Genomic DNA, 22748 nt, shown 5'->3' on the forward strand with positions numbered 1-22748 from the left:
TACATAAAAAAAGAAAACAACTTTATTTATTGTTATAAGGTAAGATTAACGACAACATGCTTTTACCACAATAAAAAATAAAAAGATATTGCACTGGTTTTACTCTAGCAATGTTATTTTTTTTTTCTCTTAACCCCTTTTCTCAAGCTTTTTTTTTCTTTTTTAAATGATGCACTGGCTGAATCCCATTCCCCTCTCTGTTGTCACTCTTAAGAGACAAACGCACACGCTCAAACACACACGCGCGCACACGCACACACACAGATACCAGTCTGCAAGAGTCAAGTCAATAAAAGTTGGTCTTTGCTGCTCAACATCCCATACACAGATAATTAAACGCTTAACATACTGCACATTAAAACATCAGTAAATCTCATGTAAAGATAGCTGAGGAGGTGTGTAGATATGGCTTGGGAGGTGGGAGTAATCCATGTTTAAGCTGACAGGTGGATGCAGTGTAACCTAACACAGCCTACACTGAAACGAGGCTGACCAAGTACCTTACGAGGTGGGAATCATCTACGTTCCTAGAGACGAGAGGCGGCAACTCCCTATGTGCCCGGAATCAGACGTGGGTATGTTTGTAAGCCCGTGTGTCCCGTCAACCACACAAATGGAGAAGCTCAGTCTTTCCAGATGAAGCGCACGGGTGTGATGGATGAATTCAGGGTGGGAGTCACACAAATACTTAACAGAGTACGATCGCTGAGCCGTGAACGCTACTCCGACCAGTCCCAACACACGGCCTCTGAGGTGATGGAGCCTGGGTAGCGGTTTCATTGGCTAACATGACCCTATACATGTTTGTGAATGTGTGTGTGTGTGTATGTGTGAGTGTGCATGCAACCAGAAGCCCAGAGCTTGAGATTAATGACTCCACCAGGGAAACTGACACTTACTTTGCTCTCTGGCAGATGGCTGGACCATAATCTTTACACACGGGAGTAAGCATTTGCGTGCATGTGTGTGTGTGTGTGTTTATACTGTCAGTGGAGGTGGCAAAGCTGGCACTGGTAGATGGCACTGGAATTGATCAGTGTGTGTGAGGCAGCTGTCCATGTAGCACTAATAGGATGACCAGCTGAGAGCAGATGGGCTGGATTGTGTATAATCACACGCATACACACACATACACACACAGAAAGGCTACATGGACTGTTATCACAGCCGCCAATTACATACAGATGATCGCAATTTGGGGACTTAAGTCAACAGCACACATTTAGTGAGGAAGCAAAAATAGAAATTCTGATGCTGAGGTGCCAATGGATCCAGAACTCCTATTCTATTCTGAGCAGCATAATAAAAGTGAATCACTGTCATTATCAAATCCGTAGTGGTTGACAAAACTTGTCAGCTGGTGTGTGTGTGTGTGTGTGTGTGTGTGTGTGTGTGTTTGTGTGCACCAATAATGTTCAATGCAGCTGGTTTATCAACAAAGACAGGGACCGGGGTGGGCTTTCCCCACTGTGTTTAAATCTCACGCCACTGAACAGAAAAGTGACATCACCTTAGCCATGTGACACCGCCTGGCCAGCGAGGAGGAGAAGAGGAGGAGGAGGAGGAGGAGGAAGAGGAGGAGGAGGTCTTCCTCTCTGGCTTCCTGACTGCCTGATTGGATGAGGTGGACTGCAGATAAATCATAACGAGATCCTCTAAACATCGATGAGTCTGTGACAAATGATGGGAGCAGCTTCCTCTCCACAAGAGTCTCACATGCTAATGTATTTCACAGGCACGGAGAGGAGAGGAGTGTGCACAAGCAGAGATGATTTTGACATATGTGCATCAAATCGTCCTGACTCCCGCTCCCCTTCCGCTGCAACCACAAGCGTCTTCTATCATGGAGGACTGATTCATCACACAACGGATCAACAAAACATACAGACACCAGATACAATTACAAAGTAACAAACATGTGAGAAAGCTCTTGGTAATTACCATAGCCTGTAATATGAGGTTTGATTACTACAGGCATCAAGTTCCATTGAGGAAAAACAAACAAAAAAAAACAAACAATCAAAACCAAAACAATAGCATGTAAACATAATACAGAGATTGCCACAGTCAGTGTGCTGATGCGAGATTGTAGCGCTCAGTTTACCGACGTCCTTAAGTGATCCAGATGTTTCTTTAATGAAACTGAACTACTGCATGTTAACTCAGCCAGCAGCATTCTGCTTTGTCTCCCACAGTGATAACAAGCGCAGTATAAAGACAGACACAAAACGCTTGAGTTCATTTTAAACTCATGAGGGGAGCATCCTGCTTTTAAGAAACAAAGCAGCAACAGCTGAGCACACCTGGATGCATGGACTCACACCAGGGTTGGGTTCGATACATATCAACTCAATTTAGTCAATTCTGCAAGATATTTTTTCTTTGAAATGAGAACAAAAAAAAAAATGTAACCCCTCCAAACATTTCTGTGAACTGGGACTTGCTTCAAACTGTCAATGTGACCAGGACAACACAGAAAACGTGAAATAATTGGAGGAGCACATTAATTAGGGAATATCCATTACAATAACAAATAGAGAGTGGTGTATCAAAAACGCCCTTATTACGCAAAACAGAAAACATGAGGAAATTAACTATATGGACAAATGCATTTTGTCAATCATTGGCAATTGACTGATTGAACAGTGAATTGAAATCCAACTCTTTCGGACAACGAGCAGTGAATGGATCGAGTGCTTAGCGCAGTCACTGCTCAACATCTCAGCTGTCTGAAAGCAAGAAACTAGGACTGAATTTCCTTAAAAAAAAAAAAAAAAATCATTGGACAAATGAGATAAAAGGGTTGTGCAAAGCCTGCCCCCCTATACAGACACCTGTATAGCTACACCTACATCCATTGGTAGCAGGGTAGCAGTGTGTCTTAAACCATGTCTACCCTAAAACCCACACACACACACACCCACACACCCACGCACGCACGCAAACACAACACTGCAGGGTATAAAACAGATGCAAAACAGAACTTTAAATATTCTTATATATACATCGACAACCACATACAAAATAACAAATGCTGTCTCCCTCACTCACACGCATATACAAAGTAAAGTCTGCGAACTTTACAGGATTAGAGGCATTAACACAGAAAGAACACAGCAAGTTGGTCCAGATACCAAATAAAACAACCTTTAGTGGCTGATCAAAAAAAAAAAAAAAAAAAGACAGCAGGGACTAGAAATAAAAGAAAGCGGTCCGACACAAGTGTTAACCACTGGAAAAAGAGCCGCGGTGAGAGCGAAGATAACTCAGTTTGGATCCTGGACTCTCAAACTTCACATCAGTTGGATGGAAACGTGGTAAACCAGTGGCTGATTTTCATGTTTATGTTTATTTGAGGTTTCAGGTGACTGGGCCAGAAAGGAGTCTGGGTAAGGGAGTTTTAAGGACAGGGGTTTAAAATACTGTGAAATATTGATAGTTCTTTGCAGGGGCACATGCTGAGGGAGGGGAAAAAAACAGCCATTTATTCAAATCCATAGCTCGATTTATTTGCCACCCGTAATGATTATGTGTATGCACCTAAAACACTGTTGAGCCCGTGTAAATTTTTGGTACGAGAGCAAGCCAGGCTCATTTTGACATGCAGTGAGTGGGCGGTCAAACGAGAGCCGATGTCTATCCTCACTAACGCTAAAATCTGAGCTAAAAGGTGCATGCTGGGCTTAACATACAGCTAGGTGAGGAACACTGAAAGTCAATGCTGATTGGTGCCCGTGTGCCGGTGTTTGTTACCATACAGGAAGTTTGCCACTTGGTACGTCAGCACAAACAGTAATCTAATACTGCACCCTAGCGATCCCGCCAATGCCTCATCTGAACAACGCACACACTCCTTGTCCAGGGAATACAGCACATCTACTCTGCTGCAGGCTTGCAGCGTTGGATCATTAGGGACCAAAGCAGGGAGAGGGGAGAATGTAATTTGCCCTAGTTAGTTAGGTGCTGAGTGTACGATGGCGGTGCAGATTTCGTCCTATTAAAAACACTGTAATGCATTTACACAGATTGCTAAGCATACGCTGCTCTTTATTGCTGAGATACAACGTTTTCCGGTCATGGCTGGCTACACATGGCTACACATGTTGGGGAAAGGAGGACGGGAGCAGAGAAGGGGCAGAAAAAAGGAGTGTATTCTGTAAGGCACGTCCTGATCTACTCGTGAGAAACACACACACGTGGGTTCTGGAGAACTTCAAGGTGAAAGGTAATGAGGCAGTACAAGAAGAAAAGACCATTAGCGAGAGAGAATGTGTCTAATCTGTCCACGTTTCGGTTGTGTGTGCATGGACCGCTGGACTCTTTATTTCTAGCCCCATACATCTTTGCACAAAAGAGAGAGAAATAACGGCAACTTCTCATGACAATCAGTCAGAGTCTGAACGCAGGAACCAAAGGAGAACAACACAGTCAGGACACCAAAATGGCAGCCATAACGCTAACACAAACAGCACAGAACCGGAATGGAACCAGAACTACCATATCCATCTTTTCCTTCCACCTCTGGTAACTCTTGCACTCCCTTGTTCCAGCTTTTGTTTGATTTGACAGTCATACTATCGGATTAGTGTGAAGGTACTAATATGTCATTTTTCTTCCAAACATGCAGTTTGTGTGAGTTTTAAAATCTCAAGCCAGCATTAAGTGGTACGATCTGTGCATTTGTTCTGTTTCATTGCTTTTGCTGCTACGTCTTCTTGCTGGTTGCTTTGTCTTTGTTTTGTTGCGACGAGGCGGATATAGCGGCGGGTGTCTGAGATTCGGACCTCTTGCGCTGCGGCTCAGATGCTGACGAGGTGGAGGGGTTGGTGTTTGGGGCCGGCTGAGCAGTTGTCGCCCCCGGCCTCAGTGCAGTTGCAGAGGTGGTGGCGTTCTCCCTACTCGCAGCGCCGTGGGACCCCGGTGTGGGCCTCTCTGGGATGTCCTTGCTGGATGCCTGCACTGGCGCTGTGCTCTCTTTCTGGGTAGAGGACCTGGTGAACCTCTGTGGAGGGGTTGGGGAGGCGACTGGCTCAGTTTTCTGTCTGGCTAAAGACCCTGACAGGCGAGGTGATGGCTGAGGGCTTGCAGGCTGTTTGGAGAGGAAGGAGAGGGGGTCAGCGGGCGGGACTTCTGGGGTGCTACCTCTGGATGGTTTCTGATCCTTAGAGGTCTTGTCTGTAGGGGTGCTGAGCTTGACCGGGCCCAAAACACTCTTAGCTACTGTTGCAAGCTGGGAAACCACTTTGTCTACGCCACTCTCAGGGGCAGGGGATGAGGAGCTGGAGCTGGAGCTGGAGGTGGAGGATGCACTCAGGGTTACAGCAGCGGCAGCAGCGGCAGCAGCCATGTTCTGGGCTTGTCTTCGGTTGTCTGCTTCCTTCTTCTCCTTTGGGATGCCTGGAGAAGAGCAAGATGTGCGTGCTGCCTCTCGGCTATCAGGGGTCGTGGTGGCGGTGGTGGTGGTGGTGGTGGTGGTAGCCGAGGTGAGGGTGGTTGAATGGGTAGTGGCTTTAGTGCTGTTTAGGGTTCGGTCCTCAGGTCTAAGCTCTGATGGACCGCTCTTCGCCCTGAGGCCCCTTGAGTCCTGAGGAGGAGCCGGCTTGAGGAAGGGCTCCTTGCTGACTGAGATGAATGCACTGCCTGGAGTGGAGAAGGGAAGTGGGCCCTGGGTGGGCTTGGTGGCATTGATTGGTGCCAGACCCTTCCTATCTTGTCGTACGCTGTCTGCCGTGGACGAGGCTGAGCTCCCATCCTTCGCTCCCGGAGAGGATGTGCTCTGACTGGGCTTCTGCTCGCTGAGCTTGGTCTCTGTGACAGAGGGGAGCGTGTGTGATGTAGTGGATTTGCCCAACTGCGAGGGACCCGTGTGTGAGAATGTGGCATGGGAGGAGCACGGCGAGAGGCAGAGAGATGGCAGTGTGCCCCCAGGACCAGTTCGGACGGTGGTGGGCCGCAGCAGGGGAGGAGGGGTGAAGGTGGTCCCCCTGCGTCCGTCCTGGCTGTCCTCTGATCCCTCATCGGTCTCATCCTCAGATGAGTCCACCTCATGTATGGCATCCTGCTTCTGCAGCGATTCCCTCCGCTCGGCTCTGTCCTGCCTGATGGCTGACAGTTTGTCCTTCAGCTTGCTCTTCCCGGCGGTCAGGCCCAGTGAGCCAGACACTGCACTGAGGGCCCCGTCTCCCTCCTGTCGCCCCAGCTTCCTGGAGGATGAGGAGTGTTTCTGCAGGCTGCCCTTCTCCACGCCACGCCCTGCTGAAGACAGCAGGCCCTCACTGGCAGACTCCTGGGAGAAGGCAGCAAATAAGATACAACAAAGATGAACTGCCGTGTCACAAAATAAACTGATATAGAAATCACAAAAGATTTCCCATCAGAACAATTCCACACAAGATAGAGACACTCATCAGAGAAGATATTTTTTAGACTTGGTCACAGGAAAGTAACTTTGTAGACTTATCTTATATATAAATATATATATTTCATGTATTGTGTGTTTTGCGGCACCAGGGCCCTAAAGTATGCATCAAGTCCATATCTACTACTTTATACTCTCTTACCTGAAGGCTCTGTAGGCTAGGATCCCTCTGCAGCATCTCCTTCTTAAACTCTGAATGGGAGATGTCCAGGCTGTGTTTACGGCACCCAACCGCCACCCCTACTGGAAGCTTCTTCTCCCCCGCTGTCCCAACTCCTGATGGGGAAGAGGGAGAGGAAGAGAGGGAGGCGGCCAGTTTCTCGGCCGACTGCACCCTCTTGAGGAGTGGCGAGCGCGGAGGCTCGGCGCTCTTGGGTCTGGAGATCTGCCTCACCAGGGGAGGGGAGGAGTGGAGCTTTACGGGAAATGACTGGCCCACAGTGGACTGCCCCAGGGCATGGCTAGGGAGCGGTGATGGAGAACGCTGTGGCGAGCTGCTTTGCGGGGTGGGTGAAGGGGTGCGGGCCAGAGGGGAGAGGGGGATGTTGCCGGCAGATTTTCGTCGGGGAGAGCGGTACTGGCGCTGAAGCTTTGGGGCCAGGCCGTGGAGTGAACTGGGCCGGATGTGACCAGAGCTGGCAGGGGAGTTTGGGACGCTAGAGCTTGGGGAGCTGCTCTGGGACGAGTTTCCACCAACTAAAGGGGAAAGAGGAAATATATGAGTATACATATATATACAGTGCACAGGCATTGGCATAGATGCAGAAGGAAGCACAGAGACAAAGTCAGTCAGCACACACAAAAACAAGGACATAAACAGGCATACAGACGCACATATACACATGCACACAGACACAAACACAGACATACACACAATTAGAGCAATATACATTAAAGCAAATCCTTTTATCTTCCACCAAAATCAGAAATATTCACAATGGTCATGAATAAAATCAAGGATCATATATACATATATAATATTTATAACAGTCATAAAAAATGAGAGATGAATGTATGTTTCCATGTCTATGAATCTATGTCTTTTTCACACAGGACACAGAACAGACTGCATGTAACAGCTGCATAGCGCAGCAGCAGAGCCACACACACGGCTTTAAAACCGGCAGCAGATTGAGGTCTACTCCGTTTTATCTGCTCTTCATGTGCTGTGCTGATGTCCTCACACATGGAATTTACAAACATAGTGTAAATACACTGTAGATGGAACATCTTATCTGCTTTTAAAGTATCACATGCCAAATGAGCACAGGGTCCGCTATTGAATTATCAGTAAATTAAATCAGATTAGAGCCAGAGAGAAAGGGCAAGAGAGATGCCTCCGGTCTGCACATCCCGACTGTGACTTGGATGTATAATTTTGCAAAGTTTGACTCACTGAAATCAAGTAATTATGTGACTCTACACAGTGCAGCATGATGAAGTGCTGCAGTTGGAACAATGGTGATGTTAATAAAATGTATGTGTTAATGTCACAGTATGTTGTTGTCTGCATGCCTGTCTGACTTGAGCGCGAGCAGTGGAGTGTGTCCTCTTGTACAACAGCAGGTGTTTGTGTGAGTTGTCTCTGTCTCTCACCAGAGTGGGCAGAGTCTGGAGTGGACCTGTAGCCCTGTGTTGGACTCCGTGGTGACAGGTTGTGTGTGGGCGAGCCAGGGCCACTTTCCCCAGAGGAGAGAGAGCGGTTGAGAGAGGACAGACTGCGGCTGGTGTGGAGGAGAGACGCCTGCTTGGTGATTTTCCTGAACAGGGACGTTCTCTTCTTACTGCTAAGGAGAACACAAAGGGAATCAAGCAGGGGCACAAAGACAGATTCAAGTTTACACACACACACACACACACACACACACACACACACACACACGCACACGCACACGCACAATGCATGCATATACGATTCAAACGCTTATATTCACACAATAAAGTTTACACTCTTATTTTATTATATACTCAAACTATATAAAAATGAGATGTGTGTGTGTCATCCAGCTGAGTCGCACCTGTCCTGTCCCTCCTTGGTCTTGGTCTTCTTGTTGCGTCGTGCCATCTTGGACTTGTTGCTGGTCTTGCGGGCTGGGCCGACCTTGATGGAGGTGTTCTCAAATGGGGTGGCAGAGATGGACACCTTGGCACCGCTCTGAAGAATAACATACAATATTATGGTGATGATTTTTTTTTTTTTTTTTTGTGTTAAACAAATGTTTAGTCTCAGATTACTTTTTATTGAGTTGTAGGCTGAGTTGTAGATTTAATATTTCTGGGAGGTGTGGTAATTTTTTTAAAATACAGTGGTAATAGTTCAGAAAAGGTGTTCTGTAAATGTTTGCAACTAATTTTTAACAAATCAGCATTGAATAAAATTAGCCAAAAATAATTAGCTAAAAATGAACTCTCCTCTTAGCCATTTGAAAAAACAAATAGCATTTCACTAAGCTGTGATTATTTTATTTTATTTTTTTTTTTTAGCTATTGTTACATGTTTCTGATTTTTCACAGTCTACTTTTAATTTTTATTTAAATTAACAGCAATTTCCTTAATGCCTATTATGTACAGGACTGCTAAATGCTGCTTATATTTCACGACTATTTGTACTAAATTTAACAATGCACGGTTCAGGATACTTTGTTTACTTTGTTTATATGTGCTTGACATTGTCGTGTGTGTTTTTGCCATGTGTGGTACAGTCCATACCTTAAGTATGAGTTCAACCACCTCAGTGTGAACCAGACCATGGACAGGCTCTCCATTGACATGGGTAATTAAGTCTCCCTGCCTCAGCCCCGCCTCATGGGCTGGACCCCCTTCTTCCACATGCTGAGGTAGAGAAGAAAGAGAGAAGCGAGGGAGAAGAGAGAGAATGAGAGATAGAGAGAGTGAGAGATAGGGGGTCAGGGAAAAGAGGGAGACAGAGGAAAAGAAACAGTGAGAGAGAAGTAGGGAAGGGATGAGCAAATGGGAGGAGGAAGACATGGAGGAACAAATAAGGGTGACAGGGAGAGAGGATACAGTCGGTGGTGGGTGGCGGAGTGAGAGATCCACAAAGGTATGAAATCAACTATGAGTTGGGGCAGTTATATTGTTGTTTACTGCCATCTTGTGTCAACAACAAGAATCCCAATTTACTGCAACTATATTGACACTACACAACACACCCAACACAATGCAGCTGTAGGATATTCAAAACTGTTCAATGGTAGTCCTTTGAATTTCTAACGACTATTAGCACATAAATAGTTAACTACTGTCACAGCTGTGCCACTCACCCAGACCATGTGGTGTACGGTGTAAATGTCAGAGTCGCCCATGTAGACGCGGATGGCCCTCAAGGTAAAGCCGTACTTCTTGCCTGCTCTGTGGATAACTATGGCAGGTTTGACGTTGCACACAGCCGGGGACAAGTCCCGGCTCGGGGAGGAGTCCCGAGACGACGGATTGGATGACAGAGAGTGAGGCGACATCGGGCTGGCCAATGGAGAAGCTCCGTGATGGTCTAAGAATGAAGAGAGGTAGATTTCAGATGGAAAGACAATGAAACTGGTGCCAATGCAGGCTACTTTGGTTATACTGTCCAATAAAAATGCATTGATTTGAAATGTACCATTACATCATTGTGTTGCTCTGCACTGAGATGCAAATGTTTCATGTGTTGTATTTATTCCACTTATCCTTTTATGATACATGCAACAAATAAAACAAATGCCATTTTGCCCTGGTATGCTATGTCTAAGTTTTCATGGTAAAAACATTTCTTCACTCAATTACAACAAACCTTTATGGTGTAATGTGGTAATGGCTGACCACATTGAATAAATTTTATCTCATTATATCTCTCATTAGCAAAAAGATCATTGTGTAGAATTTAATCCTTGAAGAAATTCAGTTACAGATTGATCCCCTGCCCAGAACACACACACACACACACACACACACCCACCTACACAGGCATACTAACCTGCAGGTATCATGAGGGACAGCGTTGTGGCGGAGGCTGACTTGATAACCTTGTTCAGCGGTCTTGAGCTGGGGGTGCTTGTGTGTTTGTCTCCATCTCCAGACAGCAGTCGGTGGCGAGCCCTGCGAGCTGCGAGGTCACTGATGGCCTTGGGAGTTGACGCAGAGCTGCCATCTCCCGTTGCTGAAACGCCTCCACCAGTACTGCCATTACTGCGATCGCACACGTCACCTGAACTCCCCGCTGCAGGGACACAGAGCCAGAGAGGAGAGGCGGAGGTGAGAGCTGGATGAGGGGCTCTTGGTTTCCAATGTATGAATGAATTGTGGAAGAAATCTGAGGCACTCAAGAGAGAAATTATTTTTTAACTAAATAGCAATGAGATAGTAAAGGCTTTTTAAATCCATTTCCCTCTTCAGTGCCTCAGCTTTCCTCTACATTTGATCCCCAAACTGCAGAGCACCAGAGGGACATCTTTTTTTAAATCCGAGCAGCACTCCATGCATACTGTTTTTGTCTGTAAATCTTCTCTCCTTAGCTAATAATTTTCAGATGATGTCTATAATCTTCTGATAGTCAGAGAGAACTATACTGAATATCATCATCCCCACAAATGTTTTCTAGGCATGCACAGAATCTGCACCTGCTTAACTCACAGGTTTCCCATTCAATGTCAGTGTAAAACTCTTTGACTTTCCCTGGACTTTCCATGATTAAAATTAAGAATTTCCATGACATTTTTTTTCCTTGGTCATATTTTTTAAATACACTTAAGATTCAGAGGTGTTATTAAAGCTTATTACTCTGTTTTATTCTGTTTCAAACCAGTTACCGTGTATTCAGTGTCTTACTTTCAGGTTACCGTGAACAAAGTGAACAATAGAAAATAATATTCTATGACATTTCCTGTCTAGAATAGACTTTTCAAAATTCTTGACTTGACTTGACTTTCCAGAAATTCCTCTACTTAAGAGAACTCTGGATACAGCTTATATGTAGGTGATAATGCTGCACTGACGTGTGAGTGTGGCTCTGCTGAGCTGACTGGAGGTTGACCCCGGCGTGGTGGGTGACTCGTCCAGCTTCAGCTCCCTCTCCACTGGCAGCTCTGGGATGGACAGGGGAAGCTCCTCAGAGCGTGGGCCTCTCACTGCACTCTGGCCAAGCAAGCTGGGGCTCTTACGACTTCCTGCTGGACCTGCAATTGTATTGTTTGTCAACTTTATTAGTCCGTATGGCCAAACATCCACAAAAAACAGCATGCAACCTCTCGTGCTGAAGCATGTGAATGATGCACTGAGGATTGGACTAAGAGGAAGAGAATGCAGGCTTTTATAAGCACCAGGTCCCCTAAGGACACTTTCGAGTGTCAACAAATCAATGGGCCCAGCAAAAGTGGACAAAGATAAACACAAGCAGTACATAAAACCTAGCAGCCAGAAACCAAGGAGGAGTCAGTGCTGTCAAATAGTCTCTGGGAAGAGTTTTGCCAAGGAAATCAACAAGTCCAGAGTAGGTCTCTGTGCTTTGTGATAGCATATTCTGTGTTCAAGTGTTTAAAGACAGAACAAAAAAACGTTCAAGGATAAACTGAATCACTGGAGGCTTAGAGAAGTTTCAATATCTCTGAATACCACGTTCAAGTTTTTCAGACACATAACTTGGGAATGCAGGACATAATAGTTCAAGGTTCAATATGTTTTTGGAATTTGAAAAATTTCCACATACTGGACAGAAGTAAGAGAATAACAGTACTTGTCAGATACTACACTTTCAGGTCTGACTGTCTATGCCAGCCTCTTCCAACAATTTGGGGCTTTTGTCAAGGACAACTTCCAAATGAAATACAAAAATCTACTCGACGCAAGTTATAAGTGGATTCTTTCACTGGTTTTACCTTGCCCTGTGCCGCCCGACCCTTCTTCCTCGGAGGAGATGGCAAAGCGAGGCATCTCAATGATGGCGGAGCAGCAGCGTCTACGCACTGTCAGCGGGGGGCTGGAGTCACTCTCTGTGTGCGACGACTCTGAAACTGACAGACGCTTGCGCAGGCTGGGAAGGGGTAGGCAGGGACCGATTAGACATGTGCAAAGCCAGAAACAGACACACACACACTGATATCACAATCTATGTCTTGTTAGGCAATTTTGTACTGCAAATACTTTATTTTGAGTATCTTAGAATTATACAGCCTTGATAGCAGAGAAAATATGCACAGCAATTTACGCCGCCTTTTGTTCTCTATAAGCAAAAAAAAAAAAATCAGCCAATAAATCATGAATGGAAAAATGTTTCTTATTTCATAGAGGAAAAAAACTCACATCTCTGGAGATCCCACCAGCCAGGAGCGGTCTCTGGACTTGAGCCCACTGAGGCTGTCGATGCGATCGCTGCCCTCCTCACTGAGGCTGCGCTTAGTGGGAGGAGGAGTCCTTTTCTCCTCATGGAGCGACAGACGCTCCATACTGCTGTATACCTGCATACAGCCAATGTCATATGTAATGCAACAACTTCACCTTTATGTCACTTTTAATCTTTTTTTTTTTTTTTTTTTTTTTTTTGATTAGATGTCAGTCATTAGAATTCATTGAAATTCTCAAATCTGTATGTCTGTGGATAAATCATTAATGCTATCAGATCTTCAAGGTCAGATTACCCAGTTCCATGTGTGTTAAGACATCTAAATTCTAACTGGAATAAAATGTACAACCAAATGCCACACTACAGAAACAAACATAACTACTCAAAACTGAAACTATAAATGGCGAGTAAAAGAAAAAAAAAAAAAAAAAAACACTCTAGGATATTAATTGTCTACAAACATGATGTCGAATTATGGTTATTAAAGCTTAACATGATAAAATCAAAGCATGACTGGCTTGTTGATTAACCTCATCCTGCATTAATCTATGCTCACAATTCATGTGCAAGGACCAGCAATGCCCTAAATTACTATGTAAGAAAATAAAATGCACACTACTGTTCACCAAATTTATATCTTCTAATGAAAATGTGCAATTATACTTGATCACCACATATAAAGATTCTGTCAATATCACTGCAATTATGTAGCTGCATCAAAATTAAACTTAAGAGTAAACAGTGAATAATAAAGACCTCAAATTACTGTGTTTAAAATATTTTTAAGACCTAGAATTTAGATAAGTGAAGTTATTATCACACTGTTTTTCATCCAAACTGCAGCTACAGTTATTACTTTACTTGTGTGTGTGTGTGTGTGTGTGTGTCGGTGTGTACCTTGCTGAAACGAGGTGAGCAGGAGGAGAACTGTCGTATTTCTACATGTTCATCATCGTTGGTGTCATCTTCTTCCTCTGAATCCACATGGTGGTACCGGTCAGAACGAGCTGAAAAGACAGACAATCACAATGTTCATTCATATGATGACGGCAAAATGAGCGTATCAATTCACTAACCCAGAAGCAGCCAAGTGTCCACAAACATTTGATGGAAGGAAGAGAGAAAAAGAAAGACAGAAAAGCATTCAAACAAGTACGATACATACTGTCAAAGTAGCTGGTGTCATCCTCAGACTCCAGCTGCGGGATGAACTCTGCCTTCTGCCTCAACAGGCTGTTCCAGTCCAGCTCTGTGAAGAAACCGTGCTGCTTCACCTCAAATGCACTCCCTGGGGAGAGAGCACAGAGCAGGAGAGGGAGGGAAAGAATAGGAATACAGGTAGGGTGGAAAAGAGAGACGGGAGAATGGGAATGAGGAGAGAGAAGACAGATGGGGAAAGACAGCAGTGGTTAAAAAGGTACATTGTCTGAGTGCAACTAAAACTGGGGCGTAGTTATTAACCTAACCTAATGTAAGTCATTATGTGGACGCTTTAATCTTGAGTGCACTCTAGTATGATGACGGCACACATTTTAGCACAGGCTGCCTCAGTGGGAATTCAACCTTGAACCCTGGCAAAGTGCCATGTGTAGTCACATGCTCGACCTGTTGAGCTTTTCAGGATCATTTGTGTGTCAGTCAATCGATACGCGTTTGTGTGTGTGTTTATTTGCTTTTGTGAAAGACTGTACGTACTGTTGAGAGTAAATGTGCTTATTGTATGTGTATGAATGTGTGCTTCTGTTATCTGTATATGGATCGGTGTTTAAGTGCACACATACGTAAGTGTGTATATGTATGTTACCTGTGCCCAATCTTTCCAGTGGGTTCTGTCTCAGCAGTTTGGAGATGAGGTCCTGAGCTTCCTGAGGAAGAGCCTCATCCTCTTCCGGCCAGATGATCTCATCTAAACACACACACAGACACACACGCACACGCACGCACACACACACACACACGCACACACAGATTACTAGGACTGCTTGGGTTTTTCTGAAAAAACACTAAGGGCATTTGCAATTTTCCTTGTTTATTCATGAGAAAAAAAAAAAAAAATGAAAATAAACCCCTGAAGGATTATGTCTTCTGAGAAACATCCAGACAGCTTACAATATAGGGCACATGCAAGGCACTAGGAGGCCCCTTGAATCTTATCACCAAACTGCATATGGAAAGAGAAGCTCACACAGTCATAAAAAAGACATACTGGAATCAATACGAGTTTATGATCATTGATTTGCCCTTTCATCAAAGGGAAATCATACGAAAAGGGGAAAGGAGAGGGGAAATCAAAATCGATTTCATCCCTTGTAAGTCATGCTTCTGCATCTTTGCCATGGAGTAATGTCTCTATCTCTCCAATTTCATTTCTTGTGATAATATCATGTCTTGTGTGTTCACTCAGCCTGGATGCCCTCAGGCTTAAGCATAAAAATTTCACAATATGATTCAGAGGTAACAATGTCTATACTGGAGGACGGGAAGTGCAGGATACTCATTTTAAAACTTTTTATCCAGGGATCCATATTTTAAAAATAGATGTACTTTTGACCCAGACGTGTTACACAGGCTTTTGTTTATTTTGGAAAAATGTTATATTAATGTGCATTATTTTATTCCCAATACAGCACACTAACTTTGAATGTGGTGGAACATGCTATATTTGTATGTTGTGTGGTCGCCTGTTTCTCCAGAATATTTTGGAAGCTGGATGTGATCTTCCCACAATTTGTCAAGTAGGAACACCTCCAGAGCAGTGGATCATTATGAAACCTGACCAACAGTTTGCGAGCCCTGGTCCAGATGTCTTATATTATATATCATATTTGGTACTCACCACTAATGACCTGTCCAAACAGCTCCTCTGGTGTATCCCCAAAGAAGGGAGCACAGCCCACCAGAAACTCATAGAGGATGACTCCCATAGCCCACCAATCCACTGGCTTCCCATAGCCCTGACGAAGAATCACCTCCGGGGCAATGTACTCTGGAGTGCCACACACCTGAAGATGCAAAAATAAACAGAAGAACAGCTCAGGACATGAAAAGAGCTGAACAGAGGACACATGCTGACAGCCATACAAGTGTAACTGTGTGTAAGTATCTTTCTTAGAGGTTATCGCTAAATTCTTATGTGTTAAACTCTCCCCAACAAGGCAATATTCCAAAACATCCTAATGAGGTGGTTTCGTGCATGTGAGAGTCTTAGTTGGCTTGCTGGTCATTGCTCAACAATGACAAGAAACACATAAAATGACCACAACACCAGTCATAAAAAAGATGCAGTGCTTCCCACTGTGGTTACTTAATGAGATTTATGTCTGTGACAAAATATTATAGTTCTTGTTACTAAGAGCAGCCAGTTAGCAAAGATGAAACTGATTTATGGGAAGCAAAAAAGATATATTTGTTTTTAAAGACGCTTTAAGGATACTTACTCCAAACCCAATGAACAATGAACCAGTTTTTATATGGACTGGGTGTCATGGTGATAAATAGCAAGTAAGTAAACAAAAACCTTTCTTTAGAGGTAATCTTTGAATTGAAAATATATCTGGCAACTAAAACTGATCAATGCGTTACTGGCTGGTGAATACTGAAATCAATCAACCATTAATGTCCATAAAACAACCAAGTATGTTTGCCAGTAGACAGAGATGTCAGCCTGCTGTCAGCTTACCTGTTTATCCAGGAACTCTCTGGTGTCTTTCTCTATGTGTCCTTCATACAGGTTTGTGGTTAGACTCATCAAACCGATCTTAGAGAGGCCAAAGTCTGTCAGCTTAATGTGGCCCATAGAGGTGATCAGAAGACTGCAGGAGAGAAATGCAACAATATGAACAAATAACAATAACATGCAATGTGTATGTATTTGAATGAATATACATGAGTATGAGCGTGTCTTACTTGTCAGGTTTGAGATCTCTGTGTACGATGCCGTAGTTATGTAGGTACTCCAATGCCAGGACAGTCTCAGCAAAGTACATGCGTGCCATATCAACTGGCAAAGCTCCTATGTTCTTCAGCAGTGTGGCACAGTCACCACCTATGGAAGGCAGTTTGAATAGTATCACATACAGATGATATGAGATAAAGCAATCAAAATGCATTAGCTGAACAGATAATGAAATAACAAAGCAAAACATCAACAAACACACAAAACACAAACTTTTAATGGATGATACAAGACAAGCTCCTCCCTTACCCTCCACATACTCCATGACCATGCAGAGGTGTCTCCTGGTCTCAAAAGAACAGAACATGGAGACAACGAAGGGGTTCTCAGCAAAAGTCAGGATGTCCCGCTCCACAAAGGCCTGCTGGATCTGGTTCCTCAGGATCAGGTTCTGCTTGTTAATCTTCTTCATGGCAAATCGCTGCCGGGTCTCCTTGTGACGCACGAGGAACACAGCGCTACGAGAGACGAGAGATGAAATGGGACAGAGATAGAGACAAGAAAACGAAGATTAATACTGAAGAACCAAGATGTTAACCAATGCACTTAAGTAATACACTGTAGCTTAAAAAGTGCTAGAAACTCAGTTCATTTGTACTATCAATCATCAATCTGAGAAATAAACCAAATACATTTAAAATAAATAAATAAGTAAACCAACAAATAAATAAATAAAATTGTACGTAAGTAGGCATCACTTTTTCCAGTTTGTGGACATCTTATTTTGTGATGAAGCTATCAGTTATATAGAAAATTATAAAAAGGGGCATATTTTCTTACCCGTAGGCTCCATTACTGATGAGCTTGATGTTCTCAAAGTCTTCTTCTCGAGGTGTTTTGGTTTTAGTTTGTGGCGGTGGCGCTGGGACTGTTGTTACTCGACTCTGGAACACACACACCACCATCACAGAGGATGTGTGAAATTATCGCTTTAGAAATTACCCAGGTGGTAAGAAAACATACATTTCAAATTGTGCTTTGTAGTCTCTTCACTATTCAAGGCTCACAGAACCAGTAACCAGTCTTGTTGTGCTCAAAATTTATTCACAGTAAACAATCCAGTCCTGTGATCTGATAACCTCATTACTGGGTTTGAAAGATACTCGAGATCTGCGCTCTAAGGTGCACGGGCAGCTTCAGACGTAGAGCCCTACAGCCATTAATGATGTAAAGTGTTAGAAATACGTGACTTTCAACGGGAAAGTCAATCATTGTTCCCAGCTCTTCTTGGAGATAAGGGGTTTTATGTGAACATTACATTACATTATACTCACATCGACTGAGTCATCGGTCTCTGGTGTGTCTGGGTTGCCGCTGTCATAACTGCTCAGCTGGGCCATTTCTATAGAGAGACAGGAGAACAGTCACCAAACCAAACCAAGCTGGGACAGGAGGGGAAAATAAACTCATCAGTAGGTGGGTAGGGGGTTTCAGGTATAATGTCAGCTGTGTATGGTTCTAGTTGTAATACAAATGAGAAAATAAAAGCATATGATATTATAAAAGAAGACATTAACCAGTAACTCAGATTTAATATTCTAAGGCACAGGTCTCATGTGAAGATGTGTTTTATCTTCCTGCTATGCAGAAATCTTCTTTTTACTGCAGTTATTAATTGTTAAGTGATGTCACCCAAATGGTAGACCCAAGTTTGTTAAAGCGATCGTTGACTAGGCCAGATATATCTAATACAGTGCAGTTATTTCAAACTCTGGGTGATGTTATGTCATACATTCACATTCTGCACTATCATTTCACAACACACTAGCATGTACATACCCCTCACACACAATCAAAAAATAAAGACTTACCCTCCAGAGGGTCCCTAGTGAGGCCCAGCTGGCTGATGATGTATCTGGGGATGTCAGACTTGATGCCCTGGCCTTCCTTGGCATGGCCCTCTGCTGCTTCCAACAAGTGGTAAAATTCCTCAGGATCAAACTCCTACAGATAGAAGGGAAGTAAGACAGAGAGAAGAGAGAGAGACAGAGAGAAAATAGGGATGACTATTGGTGCTTTCACAAATATCACACGTTCAGAAAATTGCACCCCTTTGCTGTACTTGTCCCATATTGCAATATCGATATAATAAAGAGTTGCCCAGCCCTAGGCCAACTAATGTCAAAATGACAAAATCCATTTATTCCATAGTGCTGCTTTGAAAAAAGTGTAAAAATAAAAGGTGCAGAAAATGTCTGGGTCAACAAACCACCATCAGTAAGGATGATGACTCCAGTTTCTCATACTCAAACAGTTCTGGCGCTAAGAAAGGCAGCCTAGCTTAATTAAAGTCTATTTTCTAGCATCTGTCTCAGTATAAAATTAGGTGGCTTGCTGGTCAACAAGACAGCCATTTTGTTGGCTGTGATATAGTAAAGTCTATTTTCTAGCATCTGTCTCAGTATAAAATTAGGTGGCTTGCTGGTCAACAAGACAGCCATTTTGTTGGCTGTGATATAGTAAAGCTGCTGTATCACAAAACAAAACATCATCCTAACTGGAGTCTATAACCTTTCACTGTACAACAACAACAACAGAGTTAACAAATAGACAGCAGTATGGAGAGAGAGAGAGAGTGCAGGTGGGGGTTAGAGGACACCATTTTATTCTCGTGTCCTTTGACAAAGACAGAGGGCCTATTGCTGCTACATTCCCTCCGCTACAACACACGCATGCACACACAAACACTCCAAAACACATGCACCCACTGCCTGCCCCCTATCCAATTGGTGTGCTTCCATTTGTAAAAAGCCATCCAGCATGGTGTCACAGCATCAGCTGCATGTGATTAGTCAAAACTACAGATGTGAGCATTGGGGCAGGCTTTCTGCCCCCCTCTCCCCCATCCCTCCCTCTCTGCTTCCCACAACTCTCCACTGCACGTTCACTCCTCGCCCTCCACTACCCTTCTCACTGTCCTTCTGTTTTTCCATTTCACACCTCTCCGTCTCTTTTATTTTCCCCTCCTCACTCTCTCCTTCTCCGACATCCCTCCTCCTGGGCTCACAGGAGGGGTTTCACCTGTCTAGCCTTGGATGTGCATCATTTATACCCAAATTAACTCAACTCTGTCTGGGTACAGAACAGGAGCATGCTGGGGCTGACGGAGAGGCTGGGAGTAGAGGAATGGATTGACTGGGGAAGAGGGAGAAAGAAAGGAAGGAGGGGTGGGCAAGGGAGCAAGCCCCTGCAGTTCATATGCAAAGCATGCTGCGAGTTGTGTGTGTATGCATATCTGGACATTTACACACATTAGGCTGATATGAAATTCTCAGAGGAAGTCCATAAATGAATCGCTGTGCTTGAATCATTTCATACTAAGGACTGGAAAGCCCTAAATTGTTTATTAACCATGCATGGAGTTCAGCTGTACAATATAAAAAGCAATTCCTCATAATATTGAGTAATACAAAGACATTTTACTGCGGTCTTTTAAATGGTCCACAATTTACAGTGATATTACACCAGTATCATTAAAATCTACTCAAGTACGTTGTACAACAATTCATGATGAGTCCTGGGATTAAGCTACCAGGAGCCAACATTTAATGAAAAGTAATTGAAATTTTAAATAAAAAAAATTATTTAAATCAAATAATATAAAAAAAAAAAAAAAAAAAGAAAAAGAAATAAAAATGACCTTGTTCAATATTTTATTTAATTTTCATTTCTCTTACCAGACACTCCAGCAGGCGCGCAGGCCGGGCGATGATAATCATTAGTTTCTTGACAAGTTGTGTGACGAAGGTGAGCTCCACACTCTCTGAGCGCTCATGAGCCTGGACACAGGACACACAGCAGGAACAAAAGAACCAGCACAGGGGAGGTTTAGACATATTGATTTTTTTCATTTTTATTACACCTAAAATTAAAGTTTATATTGTCCTCTATCTTCTCAGGATTTCTGATGTCACAAAGACTCATGAAACCCATCCAAAATGTGTTATATTTTCAACTGTAGTGTATACACAATGTATTCACATGAGAATACGATATCAGTATCAAACTGGGTTTTCCTAATAGTTGATACTTTCTTTTGACATGTAAGTCTTTCAGTCAAAATGAGAAATATACCAAAATTAGGAATTATGAATGAATGCATCTATTTTAAATGCATGCTGCCATGGAGAAGATTTGTCTCAGCTAATTAATACCTTTTTAATATTTTTTTAATTGCCCTGTTTAATATTTCACTATTACAAAACTATATGACCTTGCAGTTGTGACTTTTCCATGTATTTTGTTTGCCCTTCACAAACCAGGGAGACAATGTGCAGTTTAAGGGCGAATGAATGGCAGTGTCAAGACACAAGGCACATTCTCCTCACTTTTCCTCTCTGCACACACACTAACCAGAGACCTGAGGCAATCTAAATCAGAATGACCTCAGCCTTACTCCCTAACATCCACCGTGAAATGTCTTGTCAGTTTGGAGACAGTGTAATTTACCCAGCAATCTCGAGTATCTGGCTGGGAAGGCATGTGGAGCACACTGATCCCCGGAAAGAAATGGGGTAGGAGGAAATGTGTGAATGTGCATGTGTGTGTATGTGCTTGTGTGCGTGTGTGTGTGCGCATGCAGAGACGTAGTGGGGGGTGTAGGGGGGTAACAATTGCAAAACACTGACTGTAAAACATGTATGATTCTCAGGGGGTAAATATCCTTCAGTGTGTGGTGCGCTCTCTTGTGCTTATGAATGGTGTATGTATGTATGCCTGCATGTCTCTCTGTGTCTGTATGTGTCAAATCAGGCTAATAGAGAGGCGGAGGCAGTTAATACACAATGCCTTGGCCAATGTGTGTGCTGTTTGGCTAATAGAGACATGGCAGGCTGGCTGACAGACAGACAGCTCGGCATGCGGCAGGGCCCCGGGGGCTCCTACCACCCCCTGAATAATTTATAACTGTAATGAAAGCTGGGGTTGGGAGATGGTGTGCATGTATGTGTGTGTTAAATATATGTATTAGGGTGTGTATGCATGTGTGTGTGTGTGAAGGAGACTTAGTGTGTGTGTGTGTGTGGTCACTCTATAGGCCAGTGATCGGTGAGTAATGGACACGCTGACGGATTGCCTCACACTGCACAGCAGCTAATTACCAGTCAGACAGTGTGTGTGTGTGTGTGTGTGTGTGTGGGTGCGTGTGTGGGTGGGTGTATATGGAACTGACACTATAGCCACACTGGATGTGTAATATGGATGAGATTCTCTAGTGGGCATATATGAAGTCTGTGTTAACAGCTTGTATGGATATTCTCTGTTAAACACTCAGGTGGCCCAATTAAATATTTGGAAAAAAAAAAATCACTGTATACAAAAGTAAATATATGTGTTTCCTGCTCAGCCCATCTGAATTAATCCCAGCTATCATTCCTTTGGGTTTGTAACTGGTTACAATGCCCTTGTGTTAGTCCCCTAAATGTCCAGGCATTGTTTTAGAGAGTCCTCAACATCACCTCCAACCCTGAGGGTGACATTTCCCCCCAAGTCACGCTGAAAGCCACAATAAAATCTAATATGTGCATGTGAGTTTGTGCTCTGATAAATACTGTATGTCTATAAAACCTCCAGTACAAAAGAGTTGTCGGAGTGAATGATGAGCTGACTCTGTGACAAATAACCAGAGCTGAGTTAGCACTATGGCTGACACACTGTCTTCCTCTCTACCCCCAGGTGACCTACAGGGGTCTAACGGGGTCTCCCAGGGGTTCTGTCAGGAGATGGCCTGGACGTAGGTTGCCATGGTGACAGCCAGGCAGGTCACTAAGGCCCCCCGACAGGGACAGATGAGAGAGCGGAGCAAAGGATGAGCAGCAGAGGGGACGAGAGGAGAGGGGGAGAGGTGAAGGAGAGGTGAAAGCGAGGAAAGGAGCAGAGGAAGACAGAAAGAAACAGAGAGGTGAGCTGGCCTCCTGTGAGCTCTGTAATGGGGTCACGGCATGAGGTGAGCAAGGGATGGATGGCTGAATAAAGAAAATGAATGGTCTGGCTAGAAAGGAGGACAAAGGGAAAGGATTGAGAGATGTCGAGAGCTTAGAAGATC

The 22748-nt window shown here is 43.9% G+C and overlaps 1 protein-coding gene across 5 annotated transcripts in view; it reads right to left on the reverse strand.

The window, feature by feature from the left end:
• Positions 1-22748, reverse strand: part of mast2 (microtubule associated serine/threonine kinase 2) — a 170919-nt gene continuing 148171 nt past the window's right edge. For all 5 annotated transcript variants that reach the window (XM_030048901.1, XM_030048902.1, XM_030048905.1 and 2 more), the window contains 21 exons: positions 20383-20484; positions 18517-18649; positions 17980-18047; positions 17486-17589; positions 16955-17163; positions 16657-16795; positions 16430-16562; positions 15587-15752; positions 14555-14656; positions 13916-14038; positions 13648-13757; positions 12711-12865; positions 12287-12441; positions 11408-11587; positions 10390-10632; positions 9701-9927; positions 9129-9251; positions 8437-8573; positions 8015-8205; positions 6561-7114; positions 1-6286 (listed from right to left, as the gene is read on the reverse strand). In XM_030048901.1, the coding sequence (XP_029904761.1) occupies positions 4706-6286; positions 6561-7114; positions 8015-8205; positions 8437-8573; positions 9129-9251; positions 9701-9927; positions 10390-10632; positions 11408-11587; positions 12287-12441; positions 12711-12865; positions 13648-13757; positions 13916-14038; positions 14555-14656; positions 15587-15752; positions 16430-16562; positions 16657-16795; positions 16955-17163; positions 17486-17589; positions 17980-18047; positions 18517-18649; positions 20383-20484 (4935 nt within the window). In that variant the 3' untranslated portion in view covers positions 1-4705. The remainder of the gene's footprint in view (positions 6287-6560; positions 7115-8014; positions 8206-8436; positions 8574-9128; positions 9252-9700; positions 9928-10389; positions 10633-11407; positions 11588-12286; positions 12442-12710; positions 12866-13647; positions 13758-13915; positions 14039-14554; positions 14657-15586; positions 15753-16429; positions 16563-16656; positions 16796-16954; positions 17164-17485; positions 17590-17979; positions 18048-18516; positions 18650-20382; positions 20485-22748) is intronic.

The sequence above is a fragment of the Myripristis murdjan genome, chromosome 4, assembly GCF_902150065.1.
Source record: "Myripristis murdjan chromosome 4, fMyrMur1.1, whole genome shotgun sequence".
Classification (NCBI taxonomy): Eukaryota; Metazoa; Chordata; class Actinopteri; order Holocentriformes; family Holocentridae; genus Myripristis; species Myripristis murdjan.